General features: G+C 35.7%; 2 protein-coding genes across 4 annotated transcripts; both read left to right on the top strand.

Annotated features, from left to right (window-relative positions):
• The first annotated feature begins 1,981 nt into the window (after positions 1–1,981).
• zmp:0000000529 (WD repeat-containing protein 20) lies at positions 1,982–10,366 on the top strand. 2 transcript variants are annotated; one of them, XM_048161207.1, is made up of 5 exons: positions 1,982–2,557; positions 4,212–4,394; positions 5,747–7,102; positions 8,642–8,694; positions 8,832–10,366. In XM_048161207.1, exons 1-5 carry the CDS (start codon positions 2,186–2,188, stop codon positions 8,893–8,895), a joined length of 2,028 nt encoding a protein of 675 aa, XP_048017164.1. In that variant the 5' UTR covers positions 1,982–2,185; the 3' UTR covers positions 8,896–10,366. The 2 variants fall into 2 exon arrangements, with proteins under 2 accessions (XP_048017164.1, XP_048017165.1); XM_048161208.1 differs by lacking the exon at positions 8,642–8,694 and having other exon boundaries at positions 1,989–2,557.
• Positions 10,367–10,681: 315 nt separating this feature from the next.
• si:ch1073-429i10.1 (delta(14)-sterol reductase TM7SF2) lies at positions 10,682–18,902 on the top strand. 2 transcript variants are annotated; one of them, XM_048161552.1, is made up of 12 exons: positions 10,682–11,884; positions 11,990–13,404; positions 13,479–13,569; positions 13,885–14,069; positions 14,140–14,194; positions 14,277–14,474; positions 16,058–16,161; positions 16,232–16,348; positions 16,615–16,783; positions 16,891–16,971; positions 18,476–18,598; positions 18,688–18,902. In XM_048161552.1, the coding sequence occupies exons 2-12, from the start codon at positions 13,345–13,347 to the stop codon at positions 18,846–18,848; spliced, it is 1,344 nt and encodes a 447-aa protein (XP_048017509.1). In that variant the 5' UTR covers positions 10,682–11,884; positions 11,990–13,344; the 3' UTR covers positions 18,849–18,902. The 2 variants fall into 2 exon arrangements, with proteins under 2 accessions (XP_048017509.1, XP_048017508.1); XM_048161551.1 differs by having other exon boundaries at positions 10,682–13,404.
• The last annotated feature ends 2,949 nt before the right edge of the window (positions 18,903–21,851 follow it).

Raw genomic sequence — 21,851 nt, 5'->3', positions numbered from 1 at the left:
CATGTCTACTGTAATAAATGTCTGCAAATATCCTCCTGGGACCCGGGAATAGACTTCTGTCCTCTGTAGTGGATAGGGCTGGGTAAAAAAAATATCAGTTTCTTGATTTTAATCGATTCTCATTTTTATGAACTGATATGGATTCTTAAATCCCAAGAATCGATTAGTCTAGTCTGTTTTCAGTTGATGAATGAGCAGAATATGTAGCGCCGCCCATCCAATAAATCGCAATAATCTTTGTGCTTTGTTACTTTTGATATGAAGCAAAGTCTCAGATTCAGTTTATTTATTTATTTATTTATAAAGCACATATAAAAACAAACACAGGGTTGACTAAAGTGCTGTACATTAGAAACAATACATAAAAAGAAAACTTCAAACATCAGAGTAAAATACACACAATAAAATTCATTTGTTGCTAAACACTGTAGATAAAAAATAAGATTTAAGATTTAAGCGCAGAGACGTCAAGATGGGAGTAATGCGATCAAATTTTTTGCTGCCAGTCAACAGCTGCATTCTGAACAAGTTGTAGACGCCCAATAGATGAGCTATTAGCTCCATAGTCAAGTGAATTACGGTAGTCAAGACGTGTGGTAATGAATGCATGGATAACTGTTTCAAAATTCTTGCGTGAGAGAAATGTTTTAACTTTTGCAAGGCAGCGTAGATGGAAAAAGCATGATGGAATAAGCACCATCTTATTATGAGATTCAAAAAATAAATACCGTTTTGGCGCTGTTTAATGTGGCGTGACGGATCGCTTTAGCGCCTCAGTTAAAGAGAAGCATGTGATCATCCTCTCCTCCGCTTTAATACCAGTTACAGCGAAATAAATATGCATGAACATCTGAAGGTATGTTAAAATATACAGTACAACTTACTGAAATCCGTATCATGTCTCGTGTAATCGCTCAATCAGTGTTTCAACCTCAATAAAACAGCTTCAATGTCACGTAACATCACATTTACCTCAGAAAAACATATTCAGTAGGGCTGCACAACGATTAATCGCGATTAATCGTTTGCAAAATAAAATAATAATTGTGTATAATAATTATGTATATATAAATACACACACATACATATGTATATTTAAGAAAAATGTTATATTTACATATAAAATATTTATATTTATATCTAATATAAAATATATTTAAATATATTTATTTATTTATTTATACATAGTTCTTAAATTTATACATGTATGTGTAAAATTTGTATTGGTTTTGCCATGAAAACAACAACTTCTTGCTCTTTAAATATGACTGAAAATGAAAATTAGCACTCTTATGGAAATATGATAATATTTTGTAATTATCATTTAAATTGCATTAATTTTCAAATTGCATTAATTTTCAGCATCTCAAGAAAATGTTATGGGGTTTCAAATCAAAAACCTTTCTGTTACGAAACAGGACATTGATTTTATACGGGACTTAAATCATGTTTATCAGGCATTTTAGAAGTGAATAGGGAAATAAATTATATATCAATATTCCTATTAATTATTAGATATTATTATGAAAATGTTGCCAATTATTACTCCCATTATTACACTTCTTTTTTCATTACATGTTGCTCCAAGAAGACATTAATATGCATATTAGATGCAGTGTATTGAATGGGAAAATCCATGTATGACTATTTTACCCACATATTGCATAAAGTAAAATGGTATATCAATTAATTCCATTATATCTTTCATAACATAGTTGAGAATCATCTTTATACAAAACAATCCTAAAGCCTAAAAATTAATTGGTGATTAAGAAAAAAATCCCATTGTTTGCCTATACATCATTTCATGCCATGCTATTTTTTAAACAACTTAGTCCTGGTGTCCACCACAGAGGACATACCATAACATATGAATAAAATATAATTTTTAAAAAATGTTATTTTTTAATTCTTAATTTTTTAATGACGTGGGGGGAAAAAATGCTTTACATTCATCATGTAAGACTATAGATAGATAGATAAATAGATGTCAGTTTGTAATGAGTCAGCTCTGAGATCATAGTGACCGGAGCATCAGTATCATCAGCATCAGCATCATCCGGTTGCGTCCGTCCTCTCCGGTTCGAGTTCACGGTGCATCGCTGCTCCCATTTTGCTTGTAGTTTTCCGCATTATTTCCAGGTCAGAGGCGCGGCGCTTCCTGTGCGGCGCGTTTGGACTGAAGATGGCCGCAGATGGAGGCGCTCTGAAGGATATCAATGAGATTAAATCGCAGTTCCGGACCCGGGAGGGATTCTACAAGCTGCTCACCCTCTCGGACTCTCAGCAGCGGGCCGGGCTGCCGCGGGGACCCTCGGCGGGTGTCACGGTGGGGCCGGGCGCAGGAACGGGCTCCATCCCGGGCGGCGGTGCTGGTGTTGGGCTGGTGCAGGGGCCCGGGTCCGCCGCCGCGGCCAACTCCTCTCCGGGCTTCCTGCCGCCGGTCCGGGTGTCGATGGTGAAGCTGAAGCCGGAGGACCCGAGCGAGGATTCGGAGCGAGTGTGCTTCAACATCGGCAGGGAACTTTACTTCTACACCTACACGAACATTAAGAAGGTACGGTCGGACCGCGTCTCTTGATCTCACTGATGAATGACAGACGCGGATCTGAGCGATACAATGTAGCGGCGCTTTTGTTTACATTCGCGCGTCACCAAGAGAATCGAACTGAAATCTTTCTGCATTTGTGTGTAAATGCAACAAATAAGGACACTTGTCATGTTTACACGAGATTTAAACTCTCATATGCAAGCTTTCAGTAAGCCTTCATTTAAAACACTGTTTGCATTGAAGACATCCACACTGATATTGGTTTATGATGGTCATTAATATGCTTTTAGTGACCTCTGAATCACCACAAGATGTCAGACTCGACCCTGAGATCTGGACTGACCAGATTTGCTAGTATTGTTGTTGTTTGTGGCCCATGATTCAATGGAGGAACATCCTCTTGATCTGGTCAGATTAGTAAAGGATGCCAAAACCAGCATGTGTTCATCATCATGTTTTCATAATTGTATATGTCAAGTCAAGTCACCCTTATTTATATAGCGCTTTTTACAATGTCAAAGCAGCTTTACATTGATAATTGGTATATAATTTTCCTTTTAAAGAATAGTGTCAATGCAGGCAGATCAAAAGCACTGTTGAATAAATGTCAAGAATACTGTTGAATATCAAATGTCAAGTCAAATTAAATTAAATTACATAGACAGAGAAGTAGTGGTTTGCACATTTGAGCAAAGAATATCTTACATGTTTAGAGTTTGTGACAATCACTATTTGACTACAAATTTATATAATAATACCAAAATAATACAATGATCTTGTCCTTTCTTTCATATATCTGAATATCAGGGTCTTTATAGTTAACTAAAACCAAAAACATGAAAAGAAAACACCTTCAGAATAAAATAATTGTTTATTACAGCTAGATGTCTAGATTAACTTGATCTAAAATATCTAAAACTGGAATAAAAATTAATAGCGAAAAAGGAAAAACTAATTAATATGACAAAAAAACACAACAAAATATGGATTACCACCACAGAATAAACCATTAAAAATGACTTTTATGACTTTTTTTCTTGCAATTGTGAGTTTATATCTCACAATTCTGAGAAAAAAGTTAGATATAAACTCGCAATTGCAAGAAATAAAGTCAGAATAGTGAGATAAAAAGTCAGAATTAACTTTTTTATGTTTTATTTTGTGGTGGAAACAAGCTTTCATAAGAAAATTACTAAAAGTTCAACTAAAATTAAAAAGAAAACAGATGTTCTTCCTCGGTATTTCTGTCTTGTTTTCCAGCACAAACATCTAAACATTCTTAAATCAAGATACTTTAACTGGAGAAGCAAAATTACTTCAGATATTAAGAAAAAGTAATCAAAATCAAATGAGTTTGTGCTTAAAACAAGAACAAATATCTGCCAATGGGGTCTTAAAAAAATACACTTACGAGATTATTTTTCTGACTCCATTGGCAGATTTTTGTTCTTGTTTTAAGCATAAACTCACTTCATGCTGATGATTTTTCAATTAAACAAGACTTAATATCTTCGGTCATTTTGCTTCTCCAGTAAATGTATCTTGATTTAAGAATGTTTAGATATTTGTGCTAGAAAACAAGAACATCATTTCGAATTCAGAATATGAATGAAGCCCCAGTGACACACAAATCCAGCTGTATATCTGACTCTCTCTGCAGGCGGTGGATCTCAGTAAGCCGATAGACAAGCGCATCTATAAGGGAACTCAGCCCACGTGTCATGACTTCAACCAGTACTCGGCCACCGCTGACAGCGTGGCTCTGATCGTGGGCTTCTCCGCCGGACAGGTGCAGTACCTCGACCCCATCAAGAAAGAGACCAGCAAGCTCTTCAACGAGGAGGTGAGCAGATGAGATGACACTCCTCATGGAACCGATGAATGTTACACTCCGAGACATAAAGGTTCTAAATAGAACTCTAGGGTTTTTGACTCGATGCCAAAAAGGTTCAATAAGGAGAAACGTCTTAAACGATTGCATATTATTGCATGAATGATTTCTGGAGATCCACCGTTTGGATCATTAAGATCCTTCGTTCTGACTTCATGTTTCTACATCAGTGATAAGAAAACAGGAACCCTGTTTAGATCTTGAAACCCCTGCAAGCAGCCACAAACATTTTGTAACTTCCTTGTGGCAGTTTGTGTTTGTCAATCTAATCGAAAGCATGAAGAGCTCTTACTCACAGTCTTTATTACTTGACCTTTTTTACAACGACTCACAGTAATGTTGAACTGAAAGTAGTATGTGGCTTCTTATTGGATCGTCAAGTTTAGCAGGATATACTCTTATGGTGAAAAAAGTATGTTCTGAAAAGGTTATTTTACATGACTTACCAGATCATACTTCACATTACTGGTCATACTTCAGCCCAGTTAATAATATTTTGTCCACAAATAAGATTCACGTTTTGAGTGAATCATTTACTTAATGCCTGAATGAATCAGCTGTTTGAATGAATCAAATGATTGAATGAATCAAATGATTGAATGACTCAATTACTTACTTATTTAGACATTTACCGGCACCTACTGGCAGTTTTAATTTCTTATTGTTTCATGAAAAATTCCATAAATTTCCAAAAATATTTTATATATTTTATATTAATAAAAAAAACATTAAACATGTAGTTCATTATTTTTCTAAAGCTACTTGAGATGTCTATTTGATGCTTTTCTCGTTTAACACAATAATGACTTTAAATTATCTTATGGGGTAATTTCTCCGCAAAATATGATGTGTGATCAATTTTCTGCGAGATTTAAAATATATATACATACTACTGTTCAAAAGTTCATTAATAAATTGTAATATTTTTAGAAATAAGTCTCTTCTGCTCACTAAAGCTGCATTTATTTGATCAAAAATACAGTAAAAAATTGTGAAATATTATATTTTAAAATTAGAATATATTGAAAAATTCTGTGATCAAAGCTGAATTTTCAGCATCATTACTCCAGTCTTCAGTGTCACATGATCCTTCAGAAATCATTCTAATATGACGATTTGATGATCAAGAAACATTTATGATTATTATCAGTGTTGAAAAAATGAATGCATTTTATTATTTCAGGATTCTTTGATAAATAAAATGTGCAAAAGAACAGCATTTATTAACATTATAAATGTCACTTTTTATCAGCGTATAATTTTCATATCGTCACATTGCTGACATAGTGTGATTTCTTCCCCAGAGATTGATCGACAAATCAAAGGTGACGTGTCTCAAATGGCTGCCCAAGTCGGAGAATCTCTTCCTGGCGTCTCACGCCAGCGGTCACCTCTACCTCTACAACGTGGAGCATCCTTGCGGCACCACGGCTCCTCAGTACTGTCTGCTCCGCCAGGGCGAGGGCTTCTCCGTCTACTCCTGCAAGACCAAGACGCCTCGCAACCCTTTACTCCGCTGGGTGGTGGGCGAGGGCGGCCTGAACGAGTTCGCCTTCTCGCCCGACGGCGTTCACGTGGCATGTGTCGGACAGGACGGCTGCCTCCGCGTCTTCCACTTCGACTCCATGGAGCTGCAGGGAGTGATGAAGAGCTACTTCGGAGGCTTGCTTTGTGTCTCCTGGAGCCCCGACGGGAAGTACCTGGCCACCGGCGGAGAGGACGATCTGGTGACGGTGTGGTCGTTCGCGGAGAGCCGAGTGGTGGCGCGTGGACACGGTCACAAGTCGTGGGTCAATGTGGTGGCGTTCGACCCCTTCACCACTAACCTGGAGGACGACGAGCCGATGGAGCTCAGCGGCAGCGAGGAGGATCTCCAGCAGGGGGCGCTGCACTTCGGCCGCGTGCGCACCAGCAGCACGCTCTCGCGCCTCTCTCGGCACAGCTCCAAAGGTGGCACGTCGTCCGTTTCGTACCGCTTCGGATCCGTCGGGCAGGACACGCAGTTCTGTTTGTGGGACCTGACGGACGACGTTCTGTATCCGCGACTTCCGCTCTCCCGAGCGCTTACGAACACCTTCGGCCCCACCGTTCCGGCATCCACGGCCCTGAACAGCACTAGCGGAAGTAGCGTAGTCGAAGGTCACCATCATCCCTCGCACCAAACGTCTACATTGCCGCTACCTTTACCTCGTTCGCTGTCGCGCTCCAATTCCCTTCCACACCCTGCCGTCGCAAACACCTCCAAGATCCAGGGGGCGACAGAGAGCGGCGTCACGGGTGGCAGCAGTGGCAGCGCCGGCAGCGGAGGAGGAAGTGCGCCGTTTAGCATCGGCCGCTTCGCTACGCTGTCGCTCCAAGAGCGCAAATCGGACAAATCCGGGGTGGGAGGGGAAAAGGAGCACAAGCGCTACCACAGCCTCGGCAACATCAGCAAAAGCAACGATAAGATCAACGTGGCGCCGCGCAGCAATCGACTAGATGGCGCTAAAGTCTTGGGAACCACGCTGTGTCCGCGCATGAATGAGGTGCCGCTGCTGGAGCCGCTAGTGTGCAAGAAAATCGCCCACGAGCGACTCACCGTACTCGTCTTCATGAACGATTGCATCATCACCGCGTGCCAGGAGGGCCTCATCTGCACTTGGGCTCGACCTGGCAAAGCGGTGAGTCTAGATTTACACGTAAAAAATACGACAAATGCAAGTTAAAATTACTGCAAATATTGATCACGATGGTGGATGTATTTTTTTTTTTACATTAGGATTTTAGAAAAGTCTTTGTTTAAGAGTTATAAATTGAAAGGTTGAGCTTAAACACTCAAAAGTCATTCTGTGAAAACCGTTTAGAAATTGGACATTGTGTTACCATCGAAAACCGTTTAGCAGGCTCCTTCCTCTAGTGGGTGGAGTTGTGTTTCAAACGCTACCAACTTTACACTTTGCACTAGTGTTTTATAGTCAATTCTTTTTCTATTCTTGACATATTAGATATATTTGGCTGCTGTTTTCTTAGAACTGATATTGTGACAGATATTTTTGACAGGAGAGCGCATTAAATGCATGACCGGGGGCTATTTTTGGTACTGCGCTTAAACAAAATCCCATAAGAACCTGGATTTTTGTGATATCAACTTCAAATTTGGAACACAACTTGCTTAGACATGACTTTGATTTTGTACCAATTTTAGAGTCCAAAATATTTTGTGAAATATATATGTTGAAGAGTTATAAGCCATAAACCAAACCAACTAGCTATGAGTCACAACTTTATAAACTTTGATTTGAAACAAAAAAGACGAAGCTGTGACTGTAAACCTAACGACTTAAGGGAAAGAATTACAATCCCATTATGCACTGTGAATGACATCAGTGAAAACATTCAATTGTCAATCAATAAGTCATTCGCAGTGCATCATGGGAGAGAGTTCTTTTGCCGCAATTTGCGCGTTTTAATTTTTGGATATTTCTTTGCAGAATCATTGGTAATGTAGTTTTTTCTACTGTTAAACAGTTATTTTAAAATCTAGTTGAAATAATGTGTGCTGATGGCTTTTAAAATGTAAAAATGAATAGATTTTTATTTCCGGAACCAACTGTTGCACTATAACCCAATTAACGTGTAACTTTAGTTGTAATTTAATATATAAATAATCAAACCTGGCGTGCTTTTTATTGCCTTTTTTCCCTATCACATATTTTAGTAATTATCATAAATTAGGTATCAGTTGAAGGCTTAAACGCTCAAAAGTCATTCTGTGAAAACCGTTTAGAAATTGGACATTGTGTTACCATCAAAAACCATTTAGTGGGTTCCTCCCTCTAGTGGGCGGAGTTGTGTTTCAAACACTACCAACTTTAGTGTAGCATTACCAACAATTCCTTTTCTAATCTTGACATATTGTTGGAAAGCTCTGAGACTCAAGTTTTCATATTTGGCTGCTGTTTTCTTAGAACTGATATTGTGACAGATTTTTGACAGGAGAGAGCATCAAATGCGTGAGCGGGGGCGATTTTTGGTAAACAAAATCCCATAAGAACCTCAATTTTTGTGATATCACCTTCAAATTTGAGACACAACTTGCTCGGGCATGACTTTGATTTTGTACCAATTTTAGAGTCCAAATTATTTTGTGAAATATATATTTTGTATAAAATGTTCTATAATGTTTTATAAAACTTTTTTTACTCTTTCATTTTCTGAAGGATTTTCAAGGATTACAGCCAAATATGCTCAAAAAGTGGCCGACAGTTAACAGGTTAAAGACATGTACTTCTAATAAAAACAATACGGTTTCATGTTTCTGGCCTGTCATTTTCAGATGTGGCAAAGCATTTGCCAAGCGCCAGTGCTTTCACAGTCAAACTCATGCCGTTTCTTGTGTTTTTGCACTAGCATCCGTCTCAACCGCTGTCAGCACAGAATGGAAACTCGCCGAGTGGGACCGTGGTATAGCTGAAGCCTCATTCCCGAGAGCCAGGAGCCAGTGTTTCACCCACCCACGCTTTAGTTGCACATTAACGTCACATGTAAATGCACACGGGACCATGATGCACAGCTGCGACTTCAGCTCTCGCCCGCAGACAGACTGCAAACGATCGAAGATCGAGACTCTTCTTTGCAGAAACCCTGCTGGCCTCTTCTATTACACTGCGAAAGCCACGGCCATTTTACTTTTTATTTATTTATTTGATCATGGAGTCTTCTATTGTACATATTCAGACTACTCTATAATGGAATAATGAACTCGAATAATTAATATATGAAGATCCTATATTGTACATAGCGACAGATGCATTGAATGTTTGCAGATTTTAGGGAACTGATGATTTATTGTTCTTGTGTGCTAGTGCTTCATAAGCTGTCGGATGGGAGTTTGAGAGTTACGTACATTCGTCCGACTGCTAGACGAGTTCTCTGCTTCATAGATTAGAGAGATTAACAAGGTTAATGTTGTCTAGAAATGGTGTACGAACCGTGAAAGCAAGATTTTATATATTTACTAAGTTTTTGCTAAGCAAGCAACGTCATCGGAGGTCAATGAAATCGGAGGTTCGCGCCGTTTTGACTGTTTAGAGCTCCTGGAGGCGGATCTCTTGAAATTTGCCTTGTTGAAACGCAAGTCAGATGCAATCAAAGAGAGAAACTTCTCGACACGTTTAACTCTTGTAGCATGGAGTAGGCGCTATTCCTTACACCTGCTATGCCTCTTGCAAAACTTTGCACATTTACAGGTTGATTTGAGCTCGTTGGAGGGACTATTTTCAGGAGTCTGGATCACTGATGTGAAGTGTGTCATGCAGACTTCTCGAAAGGACAATGTTGTATCAAATGTCTTTTGGCATTCAATTTGATTATTCTCATTAAGCAGATCAGCTTTAACATCATATTAACAGAACTAACCCATCATAACCAAAGGCATTCAATAGCTATGTTTCCATCCACCTATTTTGGGATATCGCATTAAAAAACCGCTGGATGGAAAAGCCAAAATGCGCATAAATACTAAAAATAAGTGTATGTGCTCAATTGAGGTGGATCATTGTTTATCCGATAAGAAGACATGCGGATAAACTAAGACAAAAACACATTTACTGAATAAATACCTCAAAACCTCAGCAGAGGCTGTGATTGGATAAATGGACTAACCAGCGAACCAATCACATCGCAACATCTCAAATGTTGGTTTGGTGGTTTTGAAACACCTGACTCAAAGTCTGTCATCAGAATGATTTGGTTTAATTACCTCCAATTCTGACTTCTTGTAATTCTAAGTTTACTTCTCAGAAATTCTGACCTTTTCCTCGGAATTCTGACTTTTTCCTTGGAATTCTGAGTTTGAATCCCGCAATTATGACTTTTTTCTCAGAATTCTAAGTTTACTTCTCACAATTCTGACTTTTTTCTGGGAATTTTGAGTTTGCATCTCGCAATTCTGACTTTTTGCTCAGAATTCTGAGTTTGCATCTCACAATTCTGACTTTTTGCTTGGAATTCTGACTTTTTCCTTGGAATTCTGAGTTTGAATCCCGCAATTATGACTTTTTTTCTCAGAATTCTAAGTTTACTTCTAACAATTCTGACTTTTTTCTCTGAATTTTGAGTTTGCATCTTGCAATTCTGACTTTTTGCTCGGAATTCTGAGTTTGCATCTCACAATTCTGACTTTCTCAGAATTCTAAGTTTGCATCTCGGAATTCTGACTTTTTCCTTGGAATTCTGAGTTTGAATCCCGCAATTATGACTTTTTTTCTCAGAATTCTAAGTTTACTTCTCGCAATTTTGACTTTTTGCTCGGAATTCTGAGTTTGCATTTTGCAATTCTGACTTTTTTTAGCACCAATTTCCCAGGAAGTGATGATTTTGTTCTCATGAACACATGGTAAGGAAACACTGCTTAATTTGCAAATGTTTTATGCCATATTCTAATTAAATTCGCAACTTTGAATGGAAACATAGCTAATGTCTTCTGTAGAGAATGAATCTCACATGTACTGTCAGTTGTTACAGCTCAAACATGTGTCTCAATCTGTTTCTCAACTAAGCCTTGCAAATATTGACCCAGCTAACAAAAATATATTCTAGGAACGTTTTGCTTTCCAATTAAGTTATGAAAATGTTATTTCTGAATGTTCTCTGAACGTGCAGTTTTTTAAATGTTTTTTTCTTGGTTATGTGAACATTAAGCAAACATTACCATTGTATCATTCTTCAAACATTATAGGAACGTTACTTTTTGAATGTTCAGTGAACTTTCCGAAAAAAAAAAAAAAAAGTTAGATGAACGTCCAACTAAAAAAAATGATGGTTTTGTGCTAACGTTTTGAAAACATTATTGAAGCCCAGACAACTCTGAATGAATGTTCTATTAACGTTAATGGAAGAACGTTTGTTCATAACTTTGAGAGAACCTTGCCAGAACGTTCCCCGTTTCGTTTGTGACCCTGACAGTGAACTTACCTTAAGAATGGATTGTTTTCTCAGTAGTAAACACTCAGTAGTGTGCTGCTAGGCTTGCTAGAGAAGTTTTTGATAAGCCATATTTGAGGACATTGAGTCTTTCTAGACGTCTGCGTAGAATAACACTATTTAAACCGGTCATTGCACTGGTTGTAGCCTGAATGTGGTTTTTATGTGTACTTTAGTGATCCCGGCATGGAAGTTTCTTCTCCTAGAGGCAGCTTGTATTTAAGACAACGGCCAAGCTACTGAACTCATATGCGATCATTCCCACATAATCTCAGAACATTATGTGAAAAAACAGTGTTTTAGCCCTGACAGTATGTATGCTTAACACTTAAGTCTCATTTGTGTTTATTATTATTTTTTATCTCAGATATTTTGGGACTTGTTTTGTACGGCTGTAGCGTTGTGATTGTCTTTGCTGTTAACTGGAGAAATGCAATGGACCAATTAGTGGATGTTGGAACGTTTTGTGTATTTTTATTGTACGTTTTTTAAACTACTGCTTAAATAATACCATCCATTATTTAATTTTTTTTTTTTAATTTGCAAATGCATTCAGTTCTGACAGATGTTTTGTCTCATTTAAGTGTGTATCCAACAGATGACGTCGACGTATGAAAATGGACGATTTCAATGGAGAATCCATTCCTCCACACTGCTTTCCTTTAAAGTCATTGAATTTCCACTGCATGTGTTTTTATTTAGCACACGGTTATATGCCTGAGTCTGGTGACGTGGCCAACAATATCACAATATACAGTTTGTATATGGGAATCTGTTATTAAAACATCAAATACTCATGCATTGCATTGTTATTTGTAATGACTTATACTAATGAATTTAATTAACCAAACTAGTGAAAATGCGTTTATTTTGCCCCGCTGCATATGTCATAATGTGCACTAATGCAGTGTTTCACAGATATAATTAAATAATTAAATTACAGATTCAGACACAGATCACAAACACTTTCCTCTCTTACAGATTGCAAACATAGTCTTAAAAATATATATTCCAAGAAGGTTTTGCTAACATTTAACCATTAAACCATTTACATTAAATTGATGTAATTAAATTGATAACTTTTTTTCTGACTTGAACATTCAAAATATACAGGGTTTAAAAACGTTGGGAATCATGGGAATGTTACTTTTGAATTTAAATGTTCTCTGAACGTTACTTTGAATTTTCTCTGAACCTTACTTTTAAATGTTTACTGAACATTACTTTTAAATGTTCTCTGAATGTTACTTTACATTTTCTCTAAATGTTACTTTTGAATGTTCTCCGAACATTACTTTTAATTTTCTCTGAACGTTACTTTTAATTTTCTCTAAATGTTACTTTTAAATGTTCTCTGAATGTTACTTTTCAATGTTCTCTGAACTTTGCATTTAAATGTTCTTTTCAGAACGTTGCTTTTACATTCTGAAACATATAGTAACATTTAAAAAATGTTACACAAACATCTAAATAAAATATTTCAGAAATAAAACATTACTTTTTCCTTTTGTTTCTGTGCTAACGTTTTGATCAGAGCCGTTGAAAATCATATTTAACGGCTCTGGTTTTGACAATATTATTAAATTCCAGATAACTCGAACGAACATTCTATTAATGGTACTGGAAGAACGTTTGTTTGTAACTTTGAGAGAACTTTGCCAGAACATAAGCTAAAGTTCAGAGAACATTCCAGGGGATTTTAAAGGCAGCTTCATGAAGTGTTTGAGGTTTTCATCACATCTCTTTCAGAATGAGGGAAGTAAGGCCCGTCCGTTGAACGTTCTCTGCTATTGCACGTTTCATTCAGAGATATTGCAACCTGTCAGTATGTGTAGTAACAGCTGGAGCATAAAAACCTCTGTCTTTGGTGAATACAGTAGTGTGGAGTTGTGCTGTAGTGCTAAAGTTCCCAGCTGATTTAAACGTTTGAGTTGGCACAATGGGTTTGAATGAGTATGCACAGACTGTGACTATGACGTCTCCCAATCAAGAACATCAGGTGAGCTTCTGAAATGAAATCCAGTGTTTATTTCAGATTTGCTGTATGTTTACACCCCTCTGACTGCCCTACAGCCGCACAGGAATGGATCAGACACACAGAAGCTCAAGTATGAAGATGATGGCAAAGGTGTGGTTCAGGTCAACAGTAAATGGAACCCCATGTGTAAGTGCTCTAGTTATATCTTATATTCATATTATAGCATATAGATGTAATGGAGGCCAGCTCTTGCCTCCTTGTTAGAGCGTCCGACTCCTACGCCAGAAACCCGGGTTCGAGGCCCGCACAGACCGGTTACAACCAACTATTGACTTTGACATTGCACCATAAAACTCATGTATCAGTGGGCTAATATGTCAACAAAACAAGAATTTACAACCTGACTTAATCCAATCTTTATATTTCTGTTCTGTAAATGTATGCAAATTGGTGCATATTTAATTTGATAATACCTCATTTCCATATTTCTGTGTGTGTCAGTTCTGTCGCTGGTGTGTGTTTTGTTGGGCGTCTCTCTCATAATGCTGCTAGATGGCTGTCGCTCCTCCTCCGACTCGTGGGTTTTGCTCAGCTCTGTCGGATCCATCTGGGACTGGACGTCTGTGTCCGTGGTGCTGCTGTTCACTGTCCTGCAGGCGGCGCTCTATCATCTACCTGTGGGACAGGTGAGACCAGAAATGAGCTTTCCCGCGTAAACCAGCAGTTATTTATTTTCATTTATCCTCCTTTATGCAGGTGAGTGAAGGCAAGATGGGCTGTAATGGAAAGCGTTTAAAATACAAACTCAATGGTAGGAGAATGAACACAAATCTTTGGGTATATATATATATTGAATGTGTTGAGCATCTTTCAGGGTTTTGCGTCTGCTGCAGGTCTGTATGCGTTCCTTCTGAGCGTGGCTCTGTTCTCGGCACTGTGGTTCTGTGGCGTCCTGCGGGCCGGCGCTGTGACGGACAGGATCTTATCTCTGGTCAGCGCTGGCATGGCCGTCTCTCTGCTGCTCAGCCTGGTGTTGTACCTGTGTCCGATCCACACACACGCCTCTGCACAGGTGCACTATGACAACACAGGTGCGACAAACCTCCTATAACTTACCTATAAAGATGTATATAAGTGGGTTAAAAACTCTCGAGTTCAACTAATTGCATTTAATATAAATTTAAACAACATGCAATTAAGTGTATGAAAGTATATTCTTTACATAAACATAGACTCTTAAAAAATATATTCTAAGAAGGTTTTAACGTTTAACCATGAAACCATTTGCATAGGAAAAGTTTTTTTCTGACTTGAACGTTCAAAACATCCAGGGTTTAAAAACGTTATGTGAACATTAAGGGAACATTCAATTTTCGGCAAACATCATGGAAATGTTACTTTTGTATTTTTAATGTTCTCTGAACGTTACTTTGAATTTCCTCTGAATGTTACTTTGAAGGTTCTCTAAACATTACTTTTGAATGTTCTCTAAATGTTACTTTGAATGTTCTCTAAACGTTACTTTTAAGTTTCTCTAAATGTTACTTTTGAATGTTCTCTTAACATTATTTTGAATGTTCTCTGAACGTTACTTTTAATTTTCTCTAAATGTTACTTTTGAATGTTCTCTTAATATTACTTTAAATGTTCTCTAAATGCTACTTTTGAATGTTCTCTAAACGTTACTATTGAATGTTCTCTGAACGTTACTTTGAATTTTCTCTAAATGTTACTTTTGAATGTTCTCTTAATATTACTTTAAATGTTCTCTAAATGCTACTTTTGAATGTTCTCTAAACGTTACTATTGAATGTTCTCTGAACGTTACTTTGAATTTTCTCTTAATGTTACTTTTGAATGTTCTCTGAACGTTACATTGAATTTTCTCTAAATGTTACTTTTGAATGTTCTCTGAACATTACTTCAAATTTTCTCTAAATGTTACTTTTGAATGTTCTCTGAATGTTACTTTTGAATGTTCTCTGAACGTCACTTCAAATTTTCTCTAAATGTTACTTTGAATTTTCTCTAAATGTTACTTTTGAATGTTCTCTGAACATTACTTCAAATTTTCTCTAAATGTTACTTTTGAATGTTCTCTGAATGTTACTTTTGAATGTTCTCTGAACGTCACTTCAAATTTTCTCTAAATGTTACTTTGAATTTTCTCTAAATGTTACTTTTGAATGTTCTCTGAACATTACTTCAAATTTTCTCTAAATGTTACTTTTGAATGTTCTCTGAATGTTACTTTTGAATGTTCTCTGAATGTTACTTTTGAATGTTCTCTGAACGTCACTTCAAATTTTCTCTAAATGTTACTTTGAATTTTCTCTAAATGTTACTTTTGAATGTTCTCTGAACGTCACTTCAAATTTTCTCTAAATGTTACTTTGAATTTTCTCTAAATGTTACTTTTGAATGTTCTCTGAACTTTGCTTTTAAATGTTCTTTTCAGAACGTTGCTTTTACATTCTGAAACACTAACATTTAAGAAATGTTACACAAACATCTAAGTAAAATATTTCATAAATAAAATGTTACTTTTTCCCTTTGTTTTTGTGCTAACGTTTTGACAATATTATTAAATTATTAAATATTTCTGTCATAAAAGTATGCTAAAGTAGTGTACTTGATTTCACAAGCGTGTTCAGTGGTCATTTGTGTTTTATAGCGGATCCTCTGCTGAGGTTTGTTCTGGGTCAGAAGATGGATCCTCGTCTGGGCATCATCGACGTCAAACACTTCGTCATGGTCAGGATCGGATTCATCGGCTGGGTAAGTTTGTGTACACGAGTTTGAAGATATGAAATGACAGGTGACTGACGTCTGTGTGTTTGTCCTGCAGGCCATGATGGATCTGAATTATCTCCTGACCGCGATAGAGATGAACTCGCTGTCTCTCTCTCTGGTGCTCGTGATCGTCTTTCATCTCATTTACATACTGGACTTCCTCATCGATGAGGTCAGCAGGCCATACTGTTTCCTCATTGGCTTAAGGGTCTGTTGTCCGTCATGTGTGATGTGATTGTACACTGCAAAAAAAAGATTCTCTTAGCTTGTATTTCTGTCTTGTTTTCCAGCACGATTATCTAAACATTCTTAAATCAAGATACATTAACTGGAGAAGCAAAATGACTGAAGATATTAAGTTTATACTTAAAACAAGAACAAATATCTGCTAATTTCTGGTGCCTGATGTTGTGTCATGTTTATGATGCGGTTCATTAGGGATCTGTGCTGACGACCAAAGAGTTCACAGATGAGCCAATTGGCTTCATTATGATTTTGGGCGAGTTCATCTGGATCCCTTTCTTCTCCAGTCTTCCTGTTTACTTCCTTCTTCAGAGGCCCAATCACATCCATTTCCTGTTGGCCGTGCCCATCTGCCTGCTCTTCGGTGAGAATGATCTTCATTCATCAGCCATCAGACCTCACATTTAGGAAAGAAACAAGCGTGATTACATGCTAGTGATTGTTAAAACACTCAATGCAATGTTTTGACAGGTATCGGCTTCCTGATTTATTACCTGTCCAACGAGCAGAAAGATGGTTTCCGCAGAAATCCAAATGACCCGGCCTACGCTTGTACGTGTAAACTTTTCATATTCTCATCCTCGTCAGCCAACTGTGGTCATAAGTCCCAATGAAATCTATTGGTAATGAAGGAACTTCCAACCATAGTTCAGTTTGGGAAACGCACCCCTGCTTGCTCTCTGGTTTTTGTGATGTAAAAAATTAAATCAGATCTTTTGCACATCTTTATGCAAAAATGCTGACCTATGCAATGCCAATGAAAACCAAAGTGACACATTTCAGAGAAAAAAGAACTTGAAACAACCTAATTGCATAAGTCTACACCCCCCTTGATAGTTCAACTTCAAGGTTGTGCAAAAACAAGTAAGAACCACCTGATAACTCATTATTTATATTAAAACTTTGGTCCCACTTTATATTAGGTGTCTTTGCTTTTTTCTAAATTATGACAATAAGTATAAGATTAGAAAGTCACATTTATACGATTAATAAGTCAAAATTATGACGTTCTGTCATAATTTTGACTTTTTATGTCTTAATTTCAACTTGTCATAATTGACTTTTTAATTTATATAATTCCGAAATATATGACATTTCAACTTAGTGTGTCATAACTTTTACTTTTTGTCATTCACTTTAAGTCAGAATTGAGTTCTTTATAATGTAAATTTCAACTTGTCATAACTGACTTTTTTATTCATAATTCTGCTTGTATGTGTAAACTCTTCATATTCTTATCCTGGGTTGCGTTAACGAAAGCATCGTTAGCCAACTATGGTCGTAAGTCCCAGTGAAATCTATTGGTAACGAACCAACCATAGTTCGCTTTGGGAAACGCACCCTTGCTTGCTCTCTGGTTTTTGTGACCTAAAAACTAAAATCAGAACTCTTGCATGTCTTTATGGAAAAATGCTGACCAATGCAATGCCAATGAAAACCAAAGTGACACATTTCAGAGAAAAAAGTACTTGAAATAACCTAATTGCATAAGTCTGCACCCCCTTTATTGTTATGGCTGTGTTCAGAATTACCTAATCAAGTTATAATGACGTGTCTTCATCTGAAGTGACTCTGATTAACTCCAAACTGAGGGGTCATTTTCACAACACCATTTTCAACCAAAAACAGAAAACTTTTTATGAGTTTTGGCCGTTCGCTTACATGACAATGGCGTTTTGGGGGCCTGAGAAGTCTTTGAATACGATATCGTTATTGTCTCTATGTAAGCTACAAAAAAGTGAATTAGTGAAAACGGTGACATCATGCGTATGCATATTAGTGTTTATTTACAAAGTGACATCGCCATCTACTGGCCTTGCAGCAGAATACAGCATTTTTAGTCGTTTTTGTGAATCTGTGTGATATTTATATCCAGTGATTGTCTTCTGCTTTAAGAGTTTAAAGACCATTTTTGTTCCAAGTAAACACTACTTCATAAATGTACGCCAAGAAAGCATAAGATTGAGATTCACTCAAACTCTGGCATGCATAAAAGTAAATGTGTTGGTCCAATCAATGCTGTACTGGTGGTTGATGATCTCAACCTCTTTCAAAGGTCTGCAGACAATCCGAAGCCCAACAGGAAGACGTCTTCTGGTTTCTGGATGGTTCGGATGGGTTAGACACCCTAACTACCTAGGAGACATTCTGATGATGTTTGCCTGGTGTCTCCCCTGCGGTATGGGTACCTGCACACGTGTTCTTGACAGAAACATTCAAATCAGTTTTTGCATGTTTTATCTCAACTGCTGTTTGTCTTCCATTCAGGGTTCACCAGCGTTCTGCCGTACTTGCCGCCACTGCAGTGCTTTAACTTATTGAGGCATCGAGCCAGTGAGATCGAAGATTCGTGTCTGAAGAAGCACGGCGACGCCTGGCGAGAATATTGCCGCCGAGTGCCGTACAAACTGGTGCCTCATGTGTACTGAAGATCTGATATCTCTAATGTGGATTCTTTTGTACATAAACTTTTATAAAGCATGGATCTTTTGTTGAGTTATTATTCTTAGCTGTGCAAATGATTTGAACACATAAATCCAGACCAAGCAATGTGACATTTGATTTCCACAAAAAGGAAAATATTACAGGATGGATTCGCTGTATATAAAACAAAAAACGTCAAGGTTGTGCAAAAAAACAGGAACCACTTGATAACTCATTATTAATATTAAAACTTTGGTCCCACTTTATATTAGGTGTCTTTATTTTTTCTAAATTATGACAAAAAGTCAAATAAAAACTCAAATTTATATGATAAAAAGTCAAAATTAATATTTAATTAATCAAGCTATTTTTGACTTTTTATGTCTTAATTTCAGCTTGTCATAATTGACTTATATAATTGACTTAAGTTATATAATTCCGAAATGTGACATTTCAACTTAGTGTGTCATAACTTTTACTTTTTGTCATTCGCTTTAAGTCAGAATTTAGTTCTTTTTAATGAAAATTTCAACTTGTCATATCTGACTTTTTAATTCATAATTCCAAATTTTATGTCATTCTTTCAACTTGATGTCTTAATTTTGACTTTTTGTCATTGAATTTTTAAGTCAGAATTGTTTTTTTGTCATAATTTTGACTTTTTAATTCATAATTCTGAATTTTGTCATTATTTCGACTTGATGTAATAATTTTGACTTTTTGTCATTGACATTTTAAGTCAGAATTTAGTTTTTTTTTCATAATTTTGACTTTTTAATTCATAATTCCGAATTTTGTCATTATTTCGACTTGATGTCATAATTTTGACTTTTTAATTCATAATTCAGAATTTTGTCATTATTTTGACGGTCATAATTTTGACTTTTTGTCATCAATGTTTTCAGTCAGAATTTAGTTTTTTGTCATAATTTTGACTTTTTAATTCATAATTCTGAATTTTGTCATTATTTCGACTTGATGTCATAATTTTGACTTTTTGTCATTGACATTTTAAGTCAGAATTTAGTTTTTTTGTCATAATTTTGACTTTTTAATTCATAATTCCGAATTTTGTCATTATTTCGACTTGATGTCATAATTTTGACTTTTTGTCATTGATGTTTTCAGTCAGAATTTAGTTTTTTGTAATCATTTTGAGTTTTTAATTCATAATTCCGAATTTTGTCATTATTTCGACTTGGTCATAATTTTGACTTTTTGTCATCAATGTTTTCAGTCAGAATTTAGTTTTTTGTCATAATTTTGACTGTTTAATTCATAATTCTGAATTTTGTCATTATTTCGACTTGATGTCATAATTTTGACTTTTTGTCATTGACATTTTAAGTCAGAATTTAGTTTTTTTGTCATAATTTTGACTTTTTAATTCATAATTCCGAATTTTGTCATTATTTCGACTTGATGTCATAATTTTGACTTTTTGTCATTGACGTTTTCAGTCAGAATTTAGTTTTTTGTAATCATTTTGACTTTTTAATTCATAATTCCGAATTTTGTCATTATTTCGACTTGGTCATAATTTTGACTTTTTGTCATCAATGTTTTCAGTCAGAATTTAGTTTTTTGTCATAATTTTGACTTTTTAATTCATAATTCTTAATTTTGTCATTATTTCGACTTGATGTCATAATTTTGACTTTTTGTCATTGACATTTTAAGTCAGAATTTAGTTTTTTTGTCATAATTTTGACTTTTTAATTCATAATTCCGAATTTTGTCATTATTTCAACTTGATGTCATAATTTTGACTTTTTAATTCATAATTCAGAATTTTGTCATTATTTCGACTTGATGTCATAATTTGACTTTTTGTCATCAATGTTTTCAGTCAGAATTTAGTTTTTGTCATAATTTTGACTTTTTAATTCATAATTCTGAATTTTGTCATTTCGACTTGATGTCATAATTGTGACTTTTTGTCACTGACTTCAGATTTTTTTTTTTTTTTTATAATTTTGAACTTTTAATGTCAATTTCAACTTGTCATAACTGACTTTTTAATACATAATTCCGAATTTTGTCATTATTTCGACTTGGTCATAATTTTGACTTTTTGTCATCAATGTTTTCAGTCAGAATTTAGTTTTTTTGTCATAATTTTGACTTTTTAATTCATAATTCTGAATTTTGTCATTATTTCGACTTGATGTCATAATTTTGACTTTTTGTCATTGACATTTTAAGTCAGAATTTAGTTTTTTTGTCATAATTTTGACTTTTTAATTCATAATTCCGAATTTTGTCATTATTTCAACTTGATGACATAATTTTGACTTTTTAATTCATAATTCAGAATTTTGTCATTATTTCGACTTGATGTCATAATTTTGACTTTTTGTCATCAATGTTTTCAGTCAGAATTTAGTTTTTTGTCATAATTTTGACTTTTTAATTCATAATTCTGAATTTTGTCATTATTTCGACTTGATGTCATAATTTTGACTTTTTGTCACTGACTTCAGATTTTTTTTTTTTTTATAATTTTGAACTTTTAATGTCAATTTCAACTTGTCATAACTGACTTTTTAATACATAATTCCGAATTTTGTCATTATTTCGACTTGGTCATAATTTTGACTTTTTGTCATCAATGTTTTCAGTCAGAATTTAGTTTTTTGTCATAATTTTGACTTTTTGTCATTGACATTTTAAGTCAGAATTTAGTTTTTTTGTCATAATTTTGACTTTTTAATTCATAATTCCGAATTTTGTCATTATTTCGACTTGATGTCATAATTTTGACTTTTTGTCACTGACTTCAGATTTTTTTTTTTTTTTTATAATTTTGAACTTTTAATGTCAATTTCAACTTGTCATAACTGACTTTTTAATACATAATTCCGAATTTTGTCATTATTTCGACTTGGTCATAATTTTGACTTTTTGTCATCAATGTTTTCAGTCAGAATTTAGTTTTTTTGTCATAATTTTGACTTTTTAATTCATAATTCTGAATTTTGTCATTATTTCGACTTGATGTCATAATT

Source organism: Megalobrama amblycephala, linkage group LG16 (assembly GCF_018812025.1).
Source record: "Megalobrama amblycephala isolate DHTTF-2021 linkage group LG16, ASM1881202v1, whole genome shotgun sequence".
NCBI classification, from domain to species: domain Eukaryota; kingdom Metazoa; phylum Chordata; class Actinopteri; order Cypriniformes; family Xenocyprididae; genus Megalobrama; species Megalobrama amblycephala.
The sequence above is the reverse complement of the archived record's forward strand: the minus strand, read 5'-3'. Positions and strand labels throughout refer to the sequence as shown.

Excerpts from the sequence above, each read along its gene's own strand:
- zmp:0000000529 (XM_048161207.1), top strand. The coding sequence starts at position 2,186 with ATGGCCGCAGATGGAGGCGCTCTGAAGGATATCAATGAGATTAAATCG. Across the intron at positions 4,395-5,746 it reads GCAAGCTCTTCAACGAGGAG|AGATTGATCGACAAATCAAA; the intron begins GTGAGCAGATGA and ends TTTCTTCCCCAG. Across the intron at positions 7,103-8,641 it reads GGGCTCGACCTGGCAAAGCG|GATTTTCAAGGATTACAGCC; the intron begins GTGAGTCTAGAT and ends CATTTTCTGAAG.
- si:ch1073-429i10.1 (XM_048161552.1), top strand. The coding sequence starts at position 13,345 with ATGGGTTTGAATGAGTATGCACAGACTGTGACTATGACGTCTCCCAAT. Across the intron at positions 16,349-16,614 it reads TGGACTTCCTCATCGATGAG|GGATCTGTGCTGACGACCAA; the intron begins GTCAGCAGGCCA and ends GCGGTTCATTAG. Across the intron at positions 18,599-18,687 it reads TGCCTGGTGTCTCCCCTGCG|GGTTCACCAGCGTTCTGCCG; the intron begins GTATGGGTACCT and ends TCTTCCATTCAG.